Raw genomic sequence first — 25,034 nt, forward strand, 5'->3', positions numbered from 1 at the left:
TCATGACAGCCAGCAACATGTGGAGGTGGATAATGATAGCCAACACTAGTAGAGCTTATTTCATATATAATCCTATGGAGTAGGCACTATCATTATCTCCATTTTACAGATGAAGGAACTGAGACTAAATGACTTGTCCAAAATCAATCAGTTAGTTAGTGTCAGGATATGAACCAAGCAGTCTGGCTCCAGATCCACACTCTTGAACAATATGACACACTGACTAAATTGTAGAAATCTAGTAAGAATGAGAGAATTGGCCAGGCATGGTGGCTCATGCCTGTAATCCCAGCACTTTGGGAGGCTAAGGTGGGTGATCACCTGAGGTCAGGAGTTTGGGACCAGCCTGGCCAATGTGGCAAAATCCCGTTTCTACTAAAAATACCAAAATTAGCCAGGCATGGTGGCATGCGCCTATAGGCCCAGCTACTTGGTAGGTTGAGGCAGGAGAATCACTTGAACCTGGGCAGTGGAGGTTGCAGTGAGCGGAGATCATGCCACTGCACTCCAGTGTGGGCCACAGAACGAGACTCTATCTCAAAAATAATAATAATAATAATAATAATATCCTTTCAAGACGTGAGGAGTGAAGACAGAGTGAATAAGTAGCAGAGACAGAACTAGATCTAAGATGCCTAACTGTAGTCTGGCTGATTTACGGCCTCCAGAACAGGAATTCTATTTCACCACTAAAGCTATAGAAAGTTGTGGGTCAGGTGCAGTGGCTCACGCTTCTAATCTTAGCACTTTGGGAGGCCAAGGCGGGTGGATCACTTGAGCCCAGGAGTTTGAGACCAGCCTGGGTAACATGGCAAAACCCTGTCTCTACCAAAAAAAAAAAAAAACACACACACACACAAAAATTAGATGGCCGTGGTGGCTCACACCTGTAGTCCCAGCTACTCTGGAGGCTGAGGTGGGAAGATGGCTTGATCCCAGGAGGTGGAGGTTAGAGTGAGCCAAGACTGCACCACTGCACTCCAGCCTGGGCAACACAGCCAGACCCTGTCTCAAAAAAAAAAAAAAAGTTTTGCATTTTGTTTTATATTCCTCAAAACGACACTTCTGAAGGAGATTGGCATGGCTCATATTTCAAGGAAGAGGAAATGAAATTGAGGGGGGGAAATGGCAAAACCATATCTTACTAAAGGAAATTGCAATGAAATGTCCCCTTTTGTGACTCAGTGGTTATGTGGTTATGACGATAATGTAAAAAACCCTGAGATTTTATGAAAAATAACACAGAATCACCATATTCAAAGTGTATGATCTTGTGACAAGAACCTTAGAAAAAACTCCATTTACGGAATTTGCATCATGAAGACATTAAGCCATCATGAAGTCTTAATGTTTTCACATCAGAGCTTTTTGGTTTACTGTTTTCTCGTCTTCAGAGAAAAAAGTATAAAACTCTTTGAATGTTCCTCAACTTTTAAATTTCATTTTCTAAGCATTTCTTCAAAGAGACAATGATTTCATTTTATCTTTAAACTAGAATAAAAGGATACATGGTAGCTCTGTTGTTGGATAAATGAAGAAGGGGTAGTGTTAATACTATCTATTACAACTTCCAAAGATATTGTTCGTTCCTATTGTTGTATGATAAATCACTCCCAAAACTTAATGGGAAACAACCACTTTATTATGGGTTAGGAATTTGGACAGGGACAACTTTTCTCTGCGCCATCACTGCTGAGGCCTCAGCTGGGAAGACTTAAAGGCTAGGGGGACCCAACTGCTGGGCGTTAGAATCATCTGGAAGCCCTTCACTCATGGCTGGCAGCTGAGTATGACTGTTGGTTGAGACCTCGACTGAGCTGTCAACATGAACCTCTATGATTGGCTTCTCTGTGTGTCTCTCTACGTGTGCTGTTTCGGCTTCCTAACAATATGGCAACTGGGTTTTAAGAGTAAATATCCTGGCTGGGCGCGGCGGCTCAAGCCTGTAATCCCAGCACTTTGGGAGGCCGAGACGGGCGGATCACGAGGTCAGGAGATCCAGACCATCCTGGCTAACACGGGGAAACCCCGTCTCTACTAAAAAATACAAAAAACTAGCCGGGTGAGGTGGCGGGCGCCTGTAGTCCCAGCTACTCGGGAGGCTGAGGCAGGAGAATGGCGTGAACCCGGGAGGCGGAGCTTGCAGTGAGCCGAGATCGCGCCACTGCACTCCAGCCTGGGCGACAGAGCGAGACTCCGTCTCAAAAAAAAAAAAAAAAAAAAAAAGTAAATATCCTAAAAGAGCAAGGAAAAAAGTGCATGGTATATTTGTGATTCTGCTTCAGAAATCATTAAAAAAAAAAAACCTGGATCTTTCTATGTTGCTCAGGGTGGTCTCAAACTCCTGCGTTCAGACAATCATCCCCCTCACCCCCACCCGCACCCCCACCTGGGCCTCCTAGAAAACCAGGATTACAGGTATGGGCCACCACGCCTGGGGCCATCACTTTCACCATACTCTGTTGGTCAAGGCTGTCACACAGATCTGCCTAGATTCAAATCCAAGTGGTATCAGTCCCCTCTCACCACTCAATGGGAGGAGTCTTGGGGTCACATTCTAAGATAAGCAATGTGGGATGGGCAATATTGTCACGGACATCTTTCCAAAATATAATCTGTCACACGTCAAGTATCTCTAAGAAAGATAAAGAGGAAAATTAAACAATGTCAGGTACAACAGAAATCTCAGTCAACAGGGTATGAACTGAGTAATTCTAAACTTTCTCTTTTCATTTCCACCTCAAAATAAGAACATGGGCAGCTTTCAAAAGAAAAGCCTACACTATTAGTCTGTCTTCAAAAGCCTGTTAGAATCATGTGTGACATTAATTTCTGATTACTATCAAAAACTGAATGTCCGTCAGTAGCCATTTATTTATTTTTTCCACTTATGATTTGGTACATCAGTTCTACTTCTAAGTCTATCAGAACTTCCAGCTCCACTTATTATGCTGTTATAACAATTTGCAAACCAATCAACTCTTAACAGTGTACACCCCTCCCAGTCTAAAATACGATTCACACAATGGTTCTCAGTGAGGCAAACACTTTGGCAAACACAGTGAAGAGTTACTGTCCAAAAGGGCAACACATTATGACAGCTACGCTAAGTAACAGAGTCCTGAAGTTAAATAAAGTGCTTGGAGGAATACAACTACGCCAAGAGCTTAGCATTTTACCAACTTAATTCTAGCTTTTTCTGGTTATCCAAATGTATATCTCCAGCCTGGATCTCCTCCCTGGGTTCCAGATGCATATATTAAGCTATTGATGCAATATTAGATAATTAGTTATGTAACAGGCATCTTGTAAAATGTCTAGCACTACACTTCTGTTCTTCTCCCCAACAAGCTCAATCCTACTGTTCTGAGTCTCCCATTTCCTTGTATTTGTCCATAGCATTTATCATTATCTGATACACTGTAAATATAGATTACATATAAGCAAAACATTTTTTACTATTTGGTTAACTGCCATTTTCCCTTTGCCTGGAACAATGCTTGGCACGTAAGTAGTTTAAAATATTTTTTTCGTTTCTTTTTTCTTTTTTTTGAGACAGGGTCTTGCTCTGTCACCCAGCCTGGAGTGCAGTGGTGCAGTCACCACTCACTGTAGCCTCAACTTCCTGGGCTCAAGCGATCCTCCCGCCTCAGCCACTATGTCCGGTTAATTTTCTGTAGAGATGGAGTTTCACCATGTTGCTCAGGCTGGTCTCAAACTCCTGGGCTCAAGTGATCTGCCCACCTTGGCCTCCCAAAGTGCTGAAATTACAGGCATGAGCCAGCATGCCTAGCCCAATAATCTTTTTCAAATGAATTAATGAATGATGACTTATCTGGGTACCTTAATAAGTCATTACTAGAAAACCATAAAGAACAAAGAGTACCTTAAAGTGATGATAATGTTTGTCAGTAGCTGACTGGGTAAGGAAGTAGAATATTGCTAGATTTTAGATTTGCTATAAAGAATAAAAATGAGCAAAAACTGAGAATGCATGAGAAGGAATCAAAATGTTAAACAGTGCTACCTAAGCCACATCAAAACTACCTAGAAGAGCTTTTGAAATGACATATTCTTATAAATGGCCAGGTGCAATGGCTCACACCTGCAATCCCAGCACTTTGGGAGGCCAAGGCAGGGGGATCGCTTGGGCTCAGGAGTTCAAGACCAGCCTGGGTGACATGGCAAGACACCATCTCTACAAAAAATACAAAAATCAGCTGGGTGTGGTGCTGCAGGCCTGTAGTCCCAGCTACTTGGGAAGCTGAGGTGGGAGGATCGCTTGAGCTCAGGAGGTCAAGGTTGCAGTGAGCCTTGATTGAGGCACTGTACGCCACCTGGGTGATGGAGTACAAACAAACAAAAATTACAGATTATTATACATAAAAAAACTACAGATTTCTCAGATTGCCAGTTTGGAGAATGCTAGAAAGTGATGAGATAATAAATACCCAGCACTCAATCTGGGTACCTGAATATAATCTCAGGCATCCAAGATTGAATAGAGATTGGAATTAAAAAGATCTAAACAGGGCCAGGCACGCTGGCTTATGCCCGTAATCCCAGCACTTTGGGAGGCCAAGGTGGGTGGATCACTTGAGGTCAGGGGTTCAAGACCAGCCTGGCGACATGGTGAAACCCCACCTCTACTAAAAATACAAAAATTAGCTGGGCGTGGTGGTGAGTGCCTGTAATCTCAGCTACTCAGGAGTCTGAGGCATGAGAATCTCTTGAAACTGGGAGCCGGAGGTTGCAGTGAGCTGAGATCACACCACTACACTCCAGCCTGGGTGACAGAGCAAGACTCTGTCTCAAAAAAAAGGGGAAAAAAAAAAAATCTAAACATAACTAATGTGCTATAGTCTGCCTAAAGAAAGAATGGGTTAACAGTAAAGGAATCACCTACACAGCATCTATAAAACAGACTCTATTCTATCTGTAAGGTAGACCTGTCCTTCAGAGGAGGTAGACGCCTAAGGCTGCCGTTGTCATCAGCCATTCCATTCATCCAATCCTATTTTCATATTATGCTCTCCAAGAAATGCTATACACAGTTTAGCTTTCCACCCAGATTAGGCTACAGGGAGAGAACGTAGAGATCAGCAAATATGAATATCCAGTCTGTTTATGAATATACTTCTCACTATAAGTTTAAAATTCATTCTGGTTTATTCAACAGCCTTGGGAATTAGGTTAGCGTGAGTCACCTCCAGGCATACTAAAAATAAGAAATTTGCTAGCTTAAAAGAGCTGGGGAACAAACCCTGATAACCCTAACAAGGTTGTATCATCTGAGCAGAGACAGAGAGGACAAGAATAAAGTGCTGGTAGGCTTAGGTTCTGCAACCAGCTGGTGGAAAAAAGGACCTGTGGCCGATATTTGATTTACCTGACAAGCCAGAGCAGGGAACGTGCCTCCCTCTTGAACATCTTGAAGTGGGAGGAGGCAGAGGGTGGTTCCTAGGCCTTCTTTGTTCACTACTAGGCCTTGCCTTGAATGTCCAAGCCTCCTCAGCAATCCATTTCAACCTAATTCCACCCATATATAAACAGGTTGAGAAATGCAACACATAGAAAGACTCTCTACTGAAACCCACTCCAGTAATCCAGTCAGCCAATTGGCCCAGTGCAGCCTGCAGCTACTGAGCTCCTCTCCATCCTTCTCCACACTGAAAACTGGCACCATAGCTACCTGCTTTCAGCAGTTCAAGGGTATTTCCCATGCTCTCAAGGTGAAGCCGTAGTCCTCGCATGGTTTTTAGCTATAGTCTGCCTCTTCAGGCTCCTATTACAACTCCATCACCTGCTCATCATTTGAGAGCTCTATGCTCTCCATGACCCTTTGGACATACCATTTCCTTCTTCTTTTCCTGGAAGGCTCTGTCTAGATCCCCCTCCACCCTTCTGACCACCCCACTTCACCTGTAAAACTTACTAGTCCTTCAGGACTCCACTTGGATGCCATTTCCCCACCTCAGTTACACTCCTGTACATATTTCCATGGAGTTACCCTACCTTAGTCCTTATTACACAATAATTCCCTCCCTCCCTCCTTCTTTTCTTTTTTCTTTTCTTTTCCTTTCTTTTCTTTTCTTTTCTTTCTCAGGGAGTCTCGCTCTGTTGCCCAGGCTGGAGTGCAGTGGCACAATCTTGGTTCACTGCAACATCCACCTCCTAGACTCAAGCGATTCTCCTGCCTCAGCCTCCTGAGTAGCTGGGATTACAGGCGCGCGCCACCACACCTGGCTAATTTTTTTGTATTTTTAGTAGAGATGGGGTTTCACCATGTTAGTCAGGCTGGTCTCGAACTCCTGACCTCATGATCTGCCTGCCTCGGCCTTCCAAAGTGCTGGTATTACAGGAGTGAGCCACTGCACCTGGCCTAATGAAATTTTTATAATTTTGTTTGGTTACCTCTTTTATGTACAAAGTTATAAATATTGAGCACTACCACCATCACTCCTCTTGCCAAAAACGGCTGTAACAAGAACTAAACTTCTCCTAGGATGACAGGGAGACACCTTACTTGTGAAACTGAACAATGTAAATAGCCTATTTTTAAGGATAAGTTAAAATAAACTTTTTTTTTTTTGAGACAGAGTCTTGCTCAGTTGCCCAGGCTGGAATGCGGTGGTGCGATCTCAGCTCACTGCAAGCTCCGCCTCCCGGGTTCACGTCATTCTCCGGCCTCAGCCTCCTGAGTAGCTGGGACTACAGGCACCCCCGTCACTACGACCGGCTAATTTTTTTGTATTTTTAGTAGAGACGGGGTTTTACCATGTTAGCCAGGATGGTCTCGATCTCCTGACCTTGTGATCCACCCGTCTCGGCCTCCCAAAGTGCTGGGATTACAGGCGCAAGCCAATGCGCCCGGCCTATAAACTTTTTTTTTTTTCCTTCAGACAAGGTCTTGCTCTGTCACCCAGGCTGGAGTGCAGTGGCGCAAACACAGCTCACTGCAGCCTCGAACTCCTGGCCTAAAGTGATCCTCCCATCTCAGTTTCCCAAGTAGCTGGGACTACAGGCATGCACCACTATACCCTGGTAATTTTTTAATTTTTAGTAGAGATGGGATCTCAATATGTTACCCAGGCTGCTCTTGAACTCCTGAGCTCAAGCTATCCTCCCACCCTGGCCTCCCAAAATGCTGGGATTATAGGTATGCGCCATCGTGCCTGGCCGATAAGTAAAATGTAAATTTAAAAAGTCAGTCATGGTGAAGAATATACTTTACATACACATATACACTTAGGAAATCTAAATGTCCTTGCCCAAACATTTCCAGAAATTTCCATATCTGTTCCAATGCAAATACTTCTAAACCTCTTCATTATCTCTGCCAAGAAGAAATCAATCCCAAACTAAGCTGATAGGCAGAATAATTCATTAGATGTTTCAAGCAGCAAATATCCAGCTTTTTAGGTGGTGAAATAATGTGACTTCAGTGGAACTTTTTTAAAAAAGTGGTAATAATAGGCAAAGAAAACTATTTCCCCCTAGGAAAAAACTTAAATCTTAAGGAGGCCGAAGTATACTGCTAAAAATTAGTATGATTAGTGTTTTGGAGTGGATTTTATTTTTCTTCAAGGAGGAAAAGATAAACATGTGATTGATATGACCTCTTGAAATCCAGATTTCCTGTCCAAAGCAATGCTTTCTAGGCATTTTCCAAATATTAGGTTTATTTTGTTGTTAACATGTATACCAAATTTCAAATCAGAGGGCTAGGACCGAAAATAGCTCATTTTTCATGAATCCTGCTTACAGCAAGAGTTCTACAATTTGTTCCCAAGGACCAGAGTTTTTTCATTAACCCTCCCCATGATTATAATAATTTCTATTTACCTATCACCTTTCATCCAACAACCTCAAAGTACTTTATGAACAATTTCTCATCTTTATGCCTTCTTGTCAAGAGAAAGGCAAGCATCATGCCATGCTTTATAGATTGGGAAAGCGAGGAACAGAGATGCAAGGACTTGCCGGATACTAATAAATATTAGATTAGGCAAGCAATGCAACCCAGGCTGAGTCCTCCAGCACTTCCTCACTCAACTGGGAGCACCCACACCGTTTGTCTCCAGAGCCTGTCTGGTCTTTAAATGGATTTCAGGAACCCATTCTCAATTTTGGCTGTGCAAATAGAAGTACAAGGTGAATAGATTCCTTTACAGGTCCCAGGTTTTCTTCTGCTATAGATAATAGAGAAAGTATTTCGTTTCTTGTTTCTGAAGACTCAAAACTTTGAAACCCTGAATGTGGGCCAGGCATGTAGTCCCAGCACTTTGGGAGGCTGAGGCGGGCGATCACTTGAGGTCAAGAGTTCAAGTCCAGCCTGGGCAAAACAGGAAGACCCCCGCCTCTACAAAAAAACTTTTTAAAAAAAGTTACCCAGGCTGGGCCAGGCATGGTGGCTCACGCCTGTAATCCCAGCACTTTGGGAGGCCGAGGTGGGCGGATCACAAGGTCAGGAGATCGAGACCAGCCTGGCTAACACAGTGAAACCCCATCTCTACTAAAAAAAAAAAAAAAAAAATTAGCTGGGCATGGTGGCGGGCACCTGTAGTCTCAGCTACTCGGGAGACTGAGGCAGAAGAATGGCATAAACCTGGGAGGTGGAGCTTGCAGTGAGCAGAGATTGTGCCACTGCACTCCAGCCTGGGTGACAGAGTAAGATTCTGTCTCAAAAAAAAAAAAAAAAAAAAAGGGCTGGCTGTGGTGGCTCACGCCTGTAATTCCAGCACTTTGGGAGGCCAAGGCAGGTGGATCAAGAGGTCAGGAGATCGAGACCATCCTGGCTAACACTGTGAAACCCCGTCTCTACTAAAAATACAAAAAATTAGCTGGGCAAATGCCTGTAGTCCCAGCTACTTAAGAGGTTGAAACAAGAATCACTTGAACCCAGGAAGTGGAGATTGCAGTAAGCCGAGATCACACCACTGCACTCCAGCCTGGGTGACAGAGCGAGACTCCATCTCAAAAAAAAAAAAAATGTTAGCCAGGCGTGGTAGCGTACACCTGCGGTCCCAGCTAATTAGGAGGCTGAGGCAAAAGGCTCATTTGGGCCCGGGAGGTTGAGGTTGCAGTGAGCCATGTTTGTGCCACTGCACTCCAGCCTGGTCAACAGAGTGAGACTCTGTATTCCTCCTTGTTCTTTCTCAATTTCATTAAAAATAGTTTTCACCAAGACATACTTCTGTTAGGCAAATTCAGAAACTTGATACTATTCCTACTAATTAATATCCACATAAATTAATTTCTTTAAATTAGAAAAGAAAAACAATAACTGGCTTTGAAAGAATGAGATTACTAGACATCCATGAAGCATCTGCTTGAATACAAGCTTCATTCATGACTGTTTCTGCTGGCTCTGCAGCATTTAGTGGTGTGAGTCATTGATTCTCAGTGATTCTCAATATGAATAACATCAAATGTTTTAAAAAGCAAAATCTACAGCAGTGATGGGGAAATATGAGTGAATGATGGGGATAAAGGGAACCGTGCACTACTAACACAGAAGATCCAGTTTTTGGCCAAGTGCAGTGGCTCATGCCTGTAATCCCAGCTCTTTTGAGAGGCCAAGGTGGGAGGATCACTTGAGCCCAGGAGTTCAAGGCCAGCCTGGGCAACATAGACCCCGTCTCTACAAAAAAAATGCAAAAATTAGCAGAGTGTGGTGATGTGCGCCTATAATCCCAGGTACTTGGGAGGCTGAGGCAGGAGCATCACTTGAACCCGAGAGGCAGAGGTTGCAGTGAGCCGAGATCATGCCACTGCACTCCAGCCTGGACAACATAGAGAAGTGCCGAAAAATGACTCGCTGCAAGGACTGTGGCTAGCATGCAGCCTCCTTTAGGGTCCACCTCATCTTTTGAGTTGTGGGCATCTCTTCTTATAGCACCCCAGCCAATGACTGAGCAAGCTGGCAGCCAAGACCACCCTCTTCTTGGGACGACCTCTGGCCAATGATAAAGGAAGGCAGAGGTACAGAGGCCTAGCCATTTCTGCCAGAGGATTCCTGTGTCTGCTCTGGAGCTCCCCATTGGCCTGGTGGGGACTCTGGCAGGTCTGCATTGTGATCTGACGGCTTCCACTCTTTTCCCTTCACAGATGTTACTCCCCAATAAAACTGCACTCCTGACTCCATCTAAGCATCTTCTTCCAGGATATTGGCACAAATGGTACTTACGTTACTGGATTCTTGTAGCAAATAAACAAGATGATGGATGTAAACACTTTGCCCAGCACCTGGGACATGGCAGGCACTCAATAAATGGCAGTGATGATAACAATCATTCAAGAGTTTAAGATAATAGGGAGGCCAGGCACGGTGGCTCATACTTGTAATCCCAGCACTTTGGGAGGCCACCGTGGGCTCTGTAGCATTTAGTGGTGTGAGTCGTTAATCCCCTGAGGTCAGGAGTTCAAGACCACCCTGACCAACATGGAGAAACCCTGTTTCTACTAAAAATACAAAATTAGCCGGGCATGGTGGCGCATGCCTGTAATCCCAGCTACTTGGGAGGCTGAGGCAGGAGAATCGCTTGAACCTGGGAGGCAGAGGTTGCGGTGAGCCGAGATCATGCCATTGCACTTCACCCTGGGCAACAAGAGTGAAACTCCATCTCCAAAAAAAAAAAAAAAAAAAAAGACAATAGGGGATGGCACATGTGAAAATATTACAATAACTACAGAGTTCATAATAAGTTATTCCCATTTTGGCATCACAGAGAAAGTAGACAAGTACAAATGGAAACTGTGGCTGCTATTAGGTGTTGATGTAGGAATTAATTCTTACTAAAAACCTAATTCCAATCACTAGAACTGTATGCTCTAATTTAAAAAATCGTATCGTTTATATGATGTTATAGTTTACATGTGAAAGTTATTATGGCTTTTGCAACAAGAAAATGGAAGTTCCATCTACCTTTCTTTGTTGGTGGGGGTGGTGGTTTGAATCTATTTCTAGTATTAAACAATTGAGGCTGTTAAGCTTTACATAAGTTTAACATGGAATTTTACAAATAGGGTGAGGTTTGAGTTAAAAGTTGGTCTGAAGTGGAAGATCACGATAAACTGGTATTAAAAACTTACAGCCGGGAGCGGTAGCTCACGCCTGTAATCCCAACACTTTGGGAGGCCGAGACGGGTGGATCATCCGAGGTCAGGAGTTGGAGAACCAGCCTGGCCAACATGGCGAAACCCCATCTCTACTAAAAACAAAAAATTTGCTAGGCATGGTGGCACACGCCTGTAATCCCAGCTACTCGGGAGTCTGAGGCAGGAGAATCGCTTGAACCTGGGAGGTGGAGGTTGCAGTGAGCTGAGATGGTGCCATTGCACTCCCGTCTGGGCGACAAGAGCAAAACTCCATCTCAAAAAACAAACAAATAAAGAAACAAAAAAACGTACATACCCCCAAATTACTCTCTAATATAAAAACACACATTTGGCCTCTTATCATTTAAAAAAACAGTTTTTTAACTAAACACATTACTAGGCTCAAGCTAATATGAGTGTACAAGTAAAACAGGAAACAAATATTCCTTTATAAACACTGATTCCAGAAGACTTCACACCCACATTCTAAAATCTAATTAGATTAATTTCCCAGGGCATTCATGTATTCTTAGTAGCTTTCAATTTTTAAGTGTCAAAATAAAGCCTTATTTTTAAATGTGGGTGGTGTTGATGAAACAAGTATGAGTAATACTTGCAGGAAACATAATATTAGCTTTAGGTGGTTAGTGGGTGATACTTGAATGGTCCTTCAAAGAAGTACTTTCCATGTCTCACCAATGTAAAGCATGAATTGTAATGTGTTCACATAGTAAGTACAGACACTTATAAAACTCTTTTACATGCTTAAAGTACAGTTTTGCCTACCGAAATGGCAACTTCCACAAATTTTCAGGATTCTGTCTAATGTACAAAGTGAAGGCAACAAACTGATGTCTAAATATCAACTGCAAATTCTCTCCAGGCCTCCCACGGTTTGTTTTCTTTTAATATCTACTAAACAGAAAAGACATGTGCAAAGTTTGTTCTCATGGAGAAGTAAGGATGGCAAAACTAAGTTGATTTTGTTTCTTTTCTGAAGCAGTTCTGCCCTACCCACCATGGTTCAGGGAGTATTATCTCCCCTGTTGGTCTTGCTACGTTTATCCCAAACAGAAATCTCTGAAGGGTTAAGAAAAAGGAGCAGTAGAGGCCAGGCATGGTGGCTCCACCTGTAATCCCAGCACTTTGGAAGGCAGAGGCGGGCAGATCACTTGAGGTTAGGAGTTTGAGACCAGCCTGGTCAACATGGTGAAACCCCATCTCTACTACGAAAAATACACAAACTGGCAGGGCATGGTGGTGGGGGCCTGCAGCTACTCGGGAGGCTGAGGCATGAGAATCACTTGAACCTGGGAGGCAGAGGTTGCAGTGAGCCAAGATGGCGCCACTGCACGCCAGCCTGGGAGACAGAGCAAAACTCCATCTCAAAAAAGAAAAAAGAGCAGTAGAAGAGCTAGGGACTATTGTTAATACGGTTCTCCAATGTAGCATTCAAGGGCAGTAAGAAGAGGTAATACTTCTCCAATACCTGGAACTGTTAATAATTAGTTACTTTAAGATTAAAAAAAAACTAGTTTAAAATTTCGACACACTAGGAAAAAAAAAATTCAACACACCATAAAGTGTTCTTACATAAACATATGTACACATATCATGCCTAGGTAGAATGAACAACAGAGAAGGGATAATTTTTCTTTTTTTTTTTTTTTTGAGACGGAGTCTCGCGCTGTCGCCCAGGCTGGAGTGCAGTGGCGCGATCTCGGCTCACTGCAAGCTCCGCTTCCCGGGTTCACGCCATTCTCCTGCCTCAGCCTCCTGAGTAGCTGGGACTACAGGCGCCCACCACCGCGCCCGGCTAATTTTTTGTATTTTTAGTAGAGACGGGGTTTCACTGTGGTCTCGATCTCCTGACCTTGTGATCCGCCCGCCTCGGCCTCCCAAAGTGCTGGGATTACAGGCTTGAGCCACCGCGCCCGGCCGGGATAATTTTTCAAACCCTACTTTAAAGGCAAAAAAGGTCCCTAGACTATGTGTATTTGGGGGGAGAAAGGATATGGAAAATCTCTGTACCTTCTCAATTGTGCTATGGACCATAACTGCTCTAAAAAATAGAGTCTATTTTCCAAAAAGATACCTAAAATTATATATATTTGTTACAACTGCCAAAGTGCAGAAAGGTGTTATAATTATCTTCCCATTATTTTAAAAAAGCAAATGTTAAAAGGAAAAAAAGAGATTTATTCATTTATCCAATAAATATTTATTGAACTCCTACACGGAGTCAAGCATTGTTCCCAGTACAGTCGGTAGACAATCCTCACACGGCTGCCTCTTGAAAGTGCACACCATGATCAGGGTCAACATATTCAACAGTCGAATGTACATTATATGCCTGGCATGGTTCTAAAAATCACAGGTTAAAAAAAAAATTACATACAATCAACACAGGTGGTTTTTTTGTTTTGTTTTGTTTTGTTTTGTTTTGCTGAGACAGTCTTGCTTTGTCGCCCAGGAGGTAGTGCAATGGCGCCATCTTGGCTCACTGCGAACTCCACCTCCCGGGTTCAAAGGATTCTCTGCCTCAGCCTCCTGGGTAGCTGAGATTACCGGCGTGGACCACCATGCCCGACTAATTTTTGTATTTTTAGTAGAGATGGGGTTTCCCCATCTTGGTCAGGCTGGTCTCAAACTCCTGACCTCGTGATCTGCCCACCTCAGCCTCCCAAAATGCTGGGATTACAGGCGTGAGCCACCACACCCAGCCCACAGGTGGCTTCTTACTATGCTAACCAATATGCATTATTCAGGTTTCTCTGTTCTCTTTCTTGTACATACTTCATTTCTCATTAGCACCAGAGCAAATAAATAAAGATGACAGAGAGGACACTAGAAGGCAGCAAAACCAGGTTCTGTCACTGAATAATTTGTTAGCTGCAAACAGAATAATTACGAGGAAGGCTTAACTTTCCAATGGATTTATTCATACTTCACACTAATGAGCAAGCTAATAAAAAGCTGAACTAACACTTCAGTAACCTGTCACTTCCCTCAGTAAGCAGGCAAGGAAAAAAAACAACATTCAAATGTAAGCAACTCTTGCTTTGCCATTTCTCCAACAACCAGCCACAACTTCCACAAGTCAGTGAACATATTTACCTTACTAACACTGCCTTTTTAACAAGTCTTGAGTAAATGTATTTTGGTTGATTTTACATAAAAACATACTTTTTCTTTTGACTCTGATGTTACAGGCTAGAGGTAAAACCTACTTTCTATGCTTCCACGTAGATAGCTTTCAATATATATAACGTGACTTACAACAGATTCTGGCTGGTGTCTTGCGCACACCGTAGTTGTTAAATAAAAATTTTGAAAATTGATTAAAAGGCAATGTTATGAAGAGCTGTAAACTATTTTATTATAACCTAATCACTTCAAAATGGCCATTTAAGCCTGGGTGAGGTAGCTCACGCCTATAATCCGAGCACTTTGGGAGGCCGATGTGGGTGGATCACTTGAGGTCAGGAGTTCGAAGCCAGCCTGGCCAAAATGGTGAAACCCCATCTCTACAAAAAAACCAAAAACTTAGCCAGGTGTGGTAACGCACACCTGTAGTCCTAGCTACGCGGGAAGCTAAGGCAAGGGAATTGCTAGAACCTGGGAGATGGAAGCTGCAGTGAGCCGAGATCGTGACATTGCACTCCAGCCTGGGCAACAAGAGCAAAGCTTTATCTCAAAAAAAAAAGAAAAAAGAAAGTTTATTTCTATGAAGGAGTTGAAGAAAAAGTAAAAAAGAAAGAGGAAGAGAAAGGTTTTACTCCCTCTACAAAGCAGGATGTGGCTTAGAGTAGGCCTTCAGTGTAAAATGCACATTAGAAACCTGTAGTTTCTAAAAGCCTATATTGACTTTAACCTGAAGTCCTAAAATGTATGTAAAATCTGATAGTATTTGTGAAGGTCCCTGAGAGCTGCAACCACCTGTTACAAATAACTCATGGCCACCCAAACCATAGCTCTTTCTCCATCTAGAAGAATAATTCTGCCAAGTTGGGCTTGAGCGCACCATCATTATCTCATTATACATGTGCATGATTCCAAAGCCACCATTCAAGGAAAACCCTTAATCACTGCCCTCCGCTCGGCTACCCAGTGTACCACACATCACCAAGTCTCTGACCGCCGGAGAAACGGGGTTTACTTTTCGTAATCCTTCATTATTCTAGTTTTTTTAAATCTCAAAAGCTACTAAGCCTTATACATCTTTGCATTTCACCTGAAAACTTAGATTTTGCATTTCTCTTAGTAGCACAATCATGTGTTCATTCCTTTCCCTATATTAAACTGTAAGCTACTCAAAGGCAAATGCTAGTACTCATAAGAATGTCTTTTTTGGCCGGGCGCGGTGGCTCAAGCCTGTAATCCCAGCACTTTGGGAGGCCGAGACGGGTGGATCACGAGGTCAGGAGATCGAGACCATCCTGGCTAACATGGTGAAACCCCGTCCTACTAAAATAATAAAACTAGGCCAAGGGATGGGCGGACGCCTGTAGTCCCAGCTACTCGGGAGAGGCTGAGGCAGGAGAACGGCGCGGACCCGAGGCGGAGCCGCAGTGAGCTGAGATCCGGCCACTGCACTCCAGCCTGGGTTGGCGACAGAGCAAGACCTGTCCCAAAAAAAAAAAAAAAGAATGTCTTTTTTAAGGTCAGGTGTGGTGGCTCACACCTGTAATCCCAGCACTTTGGGAGGCTGAGGCAGACGGATTACCTGAGGTCAGGAATTTGAGACCAGCCTGGCCAACATGGCGAAACCCCGTCTCTAATAAACACACAAAAAATTAGCTGGGCATGAAAGCAGGTGCCTATAATCCCAGCTACTCGGGAGGCTGAGGCAGAAGAATCGTATGAACCTGGGAGGCAGAGGCTGCAGTGAGCCGAGATCACGCCACTGCATGCCAGCCTGGGCAGGCAACAGAGCAAGACTCCGTCTCAGATAAAAAAAAAAAAAAAAGAAGTTTTTAAAAACGTCTTTTTAAAAACTCCTCATTGCCATACACTTGCATATATAGAACTGTTAACTGATTCATTCTACCTCATAAAATTATCAAGTGAAAAAATTAGATAGTTCATATCCTTCTCCTTTAAAAATATTTTCCAATTATTTTTATTGTAGAAAATGTCAAACATATATACTAGAAAGAATAATGTAATGAACACTTCTGTACTCAGCATCTGGCTTCAATAATGGCCAATTCTGTCTCACTATCTCTGATCTACTAACAACACAAATTATTGTGAAGCAAATCTAAGATTTCATATCATTTATTTGTATATATTCCAGTTCCCATTTATTTTCTTTTTTATTTTTATTTTTAAGAGAAAACATCTCCAGATATTCCCCAAGCTGTTCTTGAACTCCTGGGCCCAAAAGATCCTCCCAACTCGGCCTCCCAAGGTGCTGGGATTACAGGCCTGAGCCACTGTGCCTGGCCTCTCTCATTTATTTTCAACCACTCCTAACCCTGCCTTCCTTCCCACTCCTCCACCCTCAAAAATAAATGTACGGAATAATGCAGGCAATTGCTGCTGTTTTAGCAGTTTTGCTCATAGCCACTCCCTCTCTTTGGAATTATATTCTATCCCATTTACCAACATCTCTGAACTGTCCACCAAGGTATTGTGTTCGGTCCCTATTTCACTCAGAAATATATTGTACCTTTTCCCTCCATAATTCCATCTGCTGTTTGAACAAGTGAAAAAAAAATTGTGCCACAGTTTCTACTGTCTTGATAAAGATTTCTTCTGATTTGCTTCCCCACCCCAGATAAGCTAAAGAGAGTGGAAGGATTAGAAGAGGAAAGAAACTTCAATACAGCACTCAAAGTGGTAAATTTTGCCTAAACTGGTGTGTGCAAATATTTTAAACGATTTTATTTTCAAAATGGATACTTGTAAACATCAGTGGAAATTTTGTCATAAATCCCTTTTAGGCAGAAGATGTTTATAAAATGAATTATCTTAATGTAAGGGAGCTATTGCCCTCAGGATTTTGGTAATAACAACCGTAGCTGCTTCTGTACCTAACAGATGGTTATGTAAAAACAATTAAAGCAAAATAAAACAAAACAAAAAACAAGGGAGGACTCGCTCTGTTTCTGCAATTGCTCTAACCTTGTTTTATTTTGACAACAGATTTCTCGGCCTCATCTCAGATAGCAACACCACCCTACACTTTCTCCTCCACACCCTTTGCAAATAGAATTCCAAAAGGCAGTGCAGGCACTTCAGAGTTCATTCTGGGAAATGGCTCATCTTGAGGGCATTTCAGTGCAGTAACTGAGATTTCGTCTACTCCTTCCCCGGCCGCCGCGCTGCCCATCCCCTGCCCAGTGATTTCCCCAGGAATCCGCGGACGGCAGGGAAAGAGCTCCATCCACAGCCGGCCACTCGCCTTCCCGGGGACGGCCCTCAGCCCCGAGGGCTGCCCGTTTACCGTGTGCACCTCCCGGCCAAGCATCCCCGCCAGCCGTCCCTCACCGTCAACTTTCCCCACTGGAAACTCTTTTCTCCGAGCAACCGTTAAAGATTGACCACGCGAAAGCCTCTTCCTGAGGGAGATCACGTAAGATGTCTCCCCAACTCCCACTTTCTCCTCCAGACCAGACGTCGCAGTGCCCACATCCACTCAGGATTGAGCTACCCCGAAAGAACAAGCGCGCCTGGTGCCGCCACGGGCCAGAAGTCCTCGCCTCCAGAGCGAAGACCGCACTGTAGCCCCGGCACCCCAAAACCCGACCCCCGGCGCTCGCCCCGGCCGCCCCGCCCCCGGGGAAGCGCCGGATCCGCCAGCGCCTCCACCGAGCCAGGACAAAACTCGCAGCCGGGGCGCCCAGAGACCCAACGCAGCGCCGCGCAGCCGGGGCCTCCACGCCCCCACGCCCGGTCCCGGCCCCCCCCGGGCATCCGCGGCTCGCCCCGGGGGATTAGGGCTCGGCCCGACACACACCGCCCGCCCCGGGGCGCAGGGGACAGGGAGGCCCGCCTGTGCCGTTCCTCAGGCCGCTGGGAACCCGCACTAACTCCCCTCGCCTCCGAAGGACTAGCCGGTCCGCACCTCCTGCTCGGGCCAAGGCCGACGAGGGGCACGGGGACCCCGCCTCCTCCCCAGGCCGCAGCGACCCCGACGAGCGCGCCCTCGCCTCCGCCCGGCAGCGCGGCCCGCGCCCCCTCCCCAGGCCGCGGGGAAACGCAGCGCACGCCCCGCATCTGCTCGCGGGCCCAGACCCTCACTCACCCAGAGCTCGGTACCCCAGCTCATGGTGCTGGGGGCGCGAAGGGGCGCTCCGCGCGGCGGGCGCGGCTCTCTGGTCCCCCACCCCGGCGATCCCTTTGCCCCCCGAGATCCCCGCGACCGCGGAAAGCCCGGAGTTCGCGCGGCCTCCTCCGGCTCGCAGCTCCTTGCCCGGGGTCTCCTCGGCGGCTCCTCCTCCCCGCCGCTCCACAGCAAAATGGCCCGAGGAAGCAGCAGCCGCGGCCGCCGCAGCGCCCGCCCGCCCTACACCAGGAGAGCGGGGGAGGGGCGGCAGGGGCGGGGCGGGACGCGGGGGCGGGGCCGGCCTGACAGCTCGCGCACGCGCGCCCGCCCCGCCCCGGCTCGACCCCTTCCCCCGGGCTCCCCCGGGCTCCCCCGGCCGGGTCCGCGTCGCCCCGGGGTCCGGAAGGACGTGGAGGGAGGTGTGAGGGACGGCGGGAACCGCATCCCGAGGACTCCCCCTGCCAGTCTCCTAATGACTTCTTAGTGACCACTCTCTGCTCGCAGTACTAGCGCTTGCCTTGGAACGCGGCCGGCCCTGGGATCACCGATGCTCCGCGGAGGTCTGAGATCGCTCCCCTGCGCGCAGCGCCGCTCTGGATTTAAGGACAATACTTTCCCCTGGCAGCCATGCGCGCCGAGTAGAGTGAGCCCGGGAGGCTCTTTTCCCACCGCCTGAGGGAGGCCCGAGAGCCCCGCAGGCTGGCGCGGTGAGAGTGGGGCGGTAGTATCTGCGTGCTGTGCGAATAGAAACGTCGAAGCAAGCGCGACGGCCTCGAGTGGTTGGGGAAAAAATCCAGGGGCGTGCACCCAGTGATTTCCAATCTTTGAAACCAATGATTTCCAACTTGTTCAGCCAAGAAACTCTCAGGCGTGAAATCACGTTACCGCCTAGTGGGTAAAAGCAAAGGCGTGGGGTACACAGATAACTTGTTTGGTTCAAATCCAGCACGTGCTGACTCGGTGGAGGCGGACAATTCCTCCACCGCTGGAAGCGCAGAGCGCAGTCCACCAGATGGAGGCAATAACGCGACCATCTCACCGCCCGGCGGTGAGGATCAGGGTGAGCCAAAGCCTAGGGTTGGTAAACCCAGCGCTCATTTTATCAATAGACGGACTCCCTCTTTATATATCCAAAGATCTGCACAAATGTCGTTACTGACAAGCTATGGAAAATGTTTGGAATTCCAACTCCTCTGACTCACTAGGCCTTTCCTCACAGCTTATCTTTCTCCCTCGGTTAATGCTACTACTGGATCCTTTTCTGAGTAACCGTGTGGCTCCCAACATGGGCCCCCAGTTAAAAAATACTTTACGATGATGCATTTCTCCAATCCCACCCCACCATTTTCAACCTGCTTATCATTCTCCTCCATTAAAAGGTGCAGCTAACCCGGGTCTAGTGGCTCACGCCTGTAATCCCAGCACATCAGGAGGCCCAGGCAGGAGGATGGCTGGAGGCCAGGAATTTGAGTCCAGCCTGGGCAACATCACAAGACCCTGTCTCTACAAAAAAAAAAAAAGTTAGCTGGGCATGGTGGCATGCACCTATGGTCCCAGCTACTTGGGAAGCTGAGACAGGAGGATAGCTTGAACCTAGAAGGCTGAAGTTGCAGTGAGCCATGATCATGCCATTGCCATCCAGCTTGAGCAAGAGAGCAAGACCCTGTCTCAAAAATATTAACAATAATGAATTAAAGCCGGACATTGTGGCTCACGCCTGAAATCCCAACACTTTGGGAGGCAGAAGAGTAGATCATCTGAGGTCAGGAGTTTGAGACTAGCATGGCCAACATGGAGAAACCCCCTCTCTACTAAAAACACAAAAGGTAGCCGGGCGTGGTGACAGGGCACCTGTAATCCCAGCTACTCAGGAGGTTGAGGCAGGAGAATCGCTTGAACCTGGGAGGCAGAGGTTGGAGTGAGCCAAGATTGTGCCACTGCACTCCAGCCTGGGTGACAGAGCGAGACTCTGTCTCAAAAAATAAAATAAAATGAATAATAATAATAAATTAAGAGGTGGAGCTACAAAAAACAAAACAAAACAAAACAAAAAACCTCTTGGAGATAAACCTCCAACTCTACTTCCTTTGTTGGGCAGTTACAATAAATTTAAGTTGTCAAAACTGTTTTGGTCTGCGTTTTTTCAGTTACAACCCTCCCTTCCTGCCCACCCCCATTCTTGTGTCTGTATAAATATTTTGCTCTCAGTTACTAGGTCTGAGTTCTCTTTCGTCCAGAGACTGCTAGATATATAACAATGAGAACAGCCAGCTACCTATCTCCTAAGGCAGATTAATAGCCAGAGTGAGTTGCAGGGGGAAATTGAAACAATGCTGCACAGTTTAGTCTGCTAAAATTTGGAAATGGTACATGCAATGCAGGTTTATCTAACAAGACTTTGCCTCAGTAATCACCTTCCTGCCAGGGCTTGACTTAGTCAAATACAGTGATCTAATCTTGACCAAGTTCTTGGAGACTTCTCAAAAACAGTGACCACTTGTGAAAATACTCTAATCAAGAAGTAAAACAACCTGCTGCTTTAAAGAGGAGAAAGAGGAAGAGGAAGGGACAGCAGGAGAAAAAGAGACCACATGAAGATGAAACTTTTTAAGACGAGTAAGCAGGAAATTGTTAGTTATAGGAAGGAACCCAATAAAAGTTGCCGCAGAACTTTATGGAAATGAGTTAATTATACCACACTGCAAATATCTTTAATTTTATTAAGCTTTGGCAGTAACTGGAAAATGCTTGAAAGTGTCAAATCTTTCAAAAAATAAAGGAGAAAGACATCAATAATCATGAAGCAATGAGAACAGGGTTTAGGATAAAATGAAATAAGCCAGAAGAAAAAAAGGCTAAAATACAGCACAGCATGTTTTTAGGAAGAACTAAGTCCAGTTCAGTTTCCCTTCAGAGCAGGAGGAAGTGATTCTAAGACAAGGAAGTATCCCCTTTAACGAACTACTGTGACCTGACCTACTTAGGAACCAGTTTTCACCAGGGGTACTCTAAACTCGATGAAAACGCTGATATTATCTAGGGGGTTAGTCTGGGTTGCATACACTGGTTTCACCTCTCAGTAAAATCTAGAGACCACCGATTTACAAAATTATGATCTTGGTGTGATATTACAAAATATATATTTGGTCTTCAACCTTGTTTCCTGAAGTACAGCTCCTAAAATCCTTAAAAACCCCAAAATGACGTATTTTTATATACTGAGATGACTGATGGCTGACAGTCCTTAAGTATTAGTAGCTTCAAGACGGGACTGGTCATCATAAAGACCAAGACAAGATTAGAGGCATGGGACTTTTATCTGCACCCACACTGTCACTCCAACCTCTGGGGACTGGGGAGAGGTGCTGAAAGTTAAGTTGCTCAGCAATGGTCAATAGTTTAATCAATCATGACTACATAAAATAAAGCCTCTATTAAAACTCCAAAAAACAAAGTTCTGAGAACTTCCAGATAGCTAAACACATAAAAGTCCCTACAGAGTTGGCTGGATGTAGTGGCTCACGCCTGTAATCCCAGCACTTTGGGAGGCAGAGGCAGGCAGATCACCTGAGGTCAGGAGTTTAAGACCAGCCTAGCCAACATAGTGAAACCCCATCTCTACTAAAAATACAAAAAATAAAATAAAATAGCCCAGTGTGGTGGTGACTGCCTGAATCCCAGCTGCTTGGGAGGCGGAGGCAAGAGATCACTTGAACCCAGGAGGCGGAGGTTGCAGTGAGCTGAGATCGTGCCACTGCACTCCAGCCACTGTACTCTGGCAACAGAGTAAGACTCCACCTCAAAAAAAAAAAAAAAAGTTCCTAGAGGGTGGCATGCCCAGAGAGGGCACAGAAGTTCCACTCTCCGGCCGGGCATGGTGGCTCAGGCTTGTAATCCCAGCACTTTGGGAGGCCGAGGCAGGCAGATCACGAGGTCAGGAGATCAAGACCACGGTGAAACCCCATCTCTGCTAAAAATACAAAAAATTAACCAAGCATCATGGTGGGCGCCTGTAGTCCCAGCTACTCAGACAGGCTGAGGCAGGAGAATGGCGTGAACCCAGGAGGCAGAGCTCTCAGTGAGCCGAGATCGCCCCACTGCGCTCCAGCCTGGGCGACAGAGCAAGACTCCATCTCCAAAAAAAAAAAAAAAATAGTTCCACTCTCCTTCCCCCATACTCCATATATCTCTTCATCTATATCCTTTATAATAAACATGTTTCCCTAGGTTCTGAGAGGCACTGTAACAAATTAAACCCAAAAAGGAGGACTTGAGATTTCTGATTTATAAACAGTTGGTCAAAAAGATCACATAACCTAAAACTTAAGATTGACACCTGCTTGGGGTGGGGGGCAGTCTTGAGGACCAAGCCCTCAACCTGTGATATCTGACACTATCTCCAGGTAGATAGTGGCTGAGGCACGTGAAGTTCGAGGCTGCAGTGGGCCATGATCGCACCATTACACTATGGCCAGGGTGACAGCAAGACCCTGTCTCTAAAAAAATAAAAATAAAAACAAAAAAACACTAAATTAAAGGACACTCAGCTGATGTCCACTAAAAAAATTACTTGGTTGGCGGTAGGAAGAAATACCAACACATTTTGTCACAAAGTCCCCTATGTTAATTATTAAGTAAAAAACAAAACAGCCGGGCGCAGTGGTTCACGCCTGTAATCCCAGCACTTTGGGAGGCCGAGGCGGATGGATCACGAGGTCAGGAGTTCTAGACCAGCCTGGCCGACATAGTACAACTCTGTCTCTACTAAAAATACAAAAATTAGCTGGGCATGGTGGCGCACGCCTGTAGTCCCAGCTACTCAGGAGGCTGAGGCAGGAGAATCACTTGAACCCGGGAGGTGGAGGTTGTGGTGATCCAAGATTGCGCCACTGTACTCCAGCTTGGGCAACAGAGTGAGACTCCGTCTCAAAAACAACAACAAAACAAAACAAAACTCTGTAAATTTATGGGTTTTTTTTTTTTCTACTCTCAGTGGGGGACTCAAACATGTTCCACTGAATAATCTGATCACATGGTCAGTATTAGCAATGAAATAAGGTATCTGGTCAAACAGAACAGAGACCCTGTGTAGTTAGAGGCAAACAATTGTATTAGGGCTTTTTGGCAATTCTAACCCTGCCTGCAACTAATGAACATCTAATTCAGGGGCTTAGATGGACAGATATTTATACAGCTGTAGATAGACATGAGATTTTAAAGCAGATAGGGTTTCAAAATTGTTAAATTGGGATCTGGTGTTCTACTACTTACTCGTTGTATGGCCTTCTGCAAGTTACTTACATTCTCTGAGCTTCAGTTTACTCATTCAGAAGACAGGGATCTTGGCCAGGTGCAGTGGCTCACGCCTGTAATCCTAGCGTATTAGGAAGCCGAGGCAGGCGGATCGCTTGAGCTCAGGAGTTCGAGACCAGCCTGGGCAACATGGCAAAAACCCGTGTCTACTAAAAATACAAAAAAATTAGGCGTGGTGGTGTGCCTGTAACCCCAGTTACTCGGGAGGCTGAGGCAGGAGAATTGCTTGAACCCAGGAGGCAGAGGTTGCAGTGAGCTGAGATCGCACCACTTCACTCCAGCCTTGCGACAGAGACTCCGTCTCAAAAAAAAAAAAAAAAAAAAAAAAACCACGGATCTCATAGGTTGTCATTAGTCTGAAATTAAGGAATTGGAGTTGAGTACAGTCTTTGGTGTTAGCCAGATTTGGATAGCTCTGTCCAGACAGCTATAGATTACTTTCCTTCTCTAAGCCTCAGTTTCCTTTTTGAGATGGAGTCTTGCTCTGTTGCCCAAGCTGTAGTGCAGTGGTGCAGTCTCGCTCCCTGCAAGCTCCACCCCTTGGGTTCACACCATTCTCCTGCCTCAGCCTCCCGAGTAGCTGGGACTAAGGTGCCCGCGACCATGCCTGGCTAATTTTTTGTATTTTTAGTAGAGACGGGGTTTCACCGTGTTAGCCAGGATGGTCTCAATCTCCTGAACTCGTGATCCGCTCGCCTTGGCCTCCCAAAGTGCTGGGATTACAGGCGTGAGTCACCACTCCCCATCAGTTTCCTCTTCTTTCAAATGGAAATATGGCCAGGCACAGTGGCTCACGCCTGTAACCCCAACACTTTGGGAGGCCAAGGCAGGCAGATCGCTTGAGACCAGGCATTCAAGGCCAGTTTGAGCAACATGGAAAAACCTTGTGTACACAAAAAAATAAAAAAATTTGCCAAGCATGGTGGTACACAACTGTAATCCCAGCTACCCGGGAGGCTGAGGTGGGATAATTGCTTGAGCCTGGTAAATTGAGGCTGTGGTGAGCCTTGATCATGCCACTGCACTCCTGATAGTGAGACCCTGTCTCAAAAATCAAACAAATAAAATGGAAATAACGCTACTTCGAAGGTTATTGTAAAGGTGGAAAGAAAGGTGGTTTATGCCTATAATCCCAGCACTTTGGGAGGTGAAGGTGGGAGAATCGTTTGAGCCCAGGAGATTTAGACCAGCGTGGGCAACACGGCAAAATCGTCTCCACAAAAAAAGAATACAAAAATTAGCCCGGCAGGGTTGTGCTTGGCTACTTGGGGGCTTGAGGTAGTAGGATCGCTTGAGCCTGGGAGTTGGAAGCTGTAGTGAGCCGTGATCGTACCACTGCACTCCAGCC

At 45.6% G+C, this 25,034-nt stretch overlaps 1 protein-coding gene across 24 annotated transcripts in view; it reads right to left on the reverse strand.

Moving 5' to 3' along the window:
- Positions 1 to 18,621, reverse strand: part of FNBP1 (formin binding protein 1) — a 161,758-nt gene extending 143,137 nt beyond the window's left edge. For all 24 annotated transcript variants that reach the window (XM_003911191.5, XM_003911193.5, XM_003911192.5 and 21 more), the window contains exon 1: positions 18,353 to 18,621. In XM_003911191.5, coding sequence (XP_003911240.1) covers positions 18,353 to 18,376 — 24 coding nt within the window. In that variant the 5' untranslated portion in view covers positions 18,377 to 18,621. The remainder of the gene's footprint in view (positions 1 to 18,352) is intronic.
- Positions 18,622 to 25,034: the final 6,413 nt, after the last annotated feature.

The sequence above is a fragment of the Papio anubis genome, chromosome 13 (assembly GCF_008728515.1).
Source record: "Papio anubis isolate 15944 chromosome 13, Panubis1.0, whole genome shotgun sequence".
Lineage (NCBI taxonomy): Eukaryota > Metazoa > Chordata > Mammalia > Primates > Cercopithecidae > Papio > Papio anubis.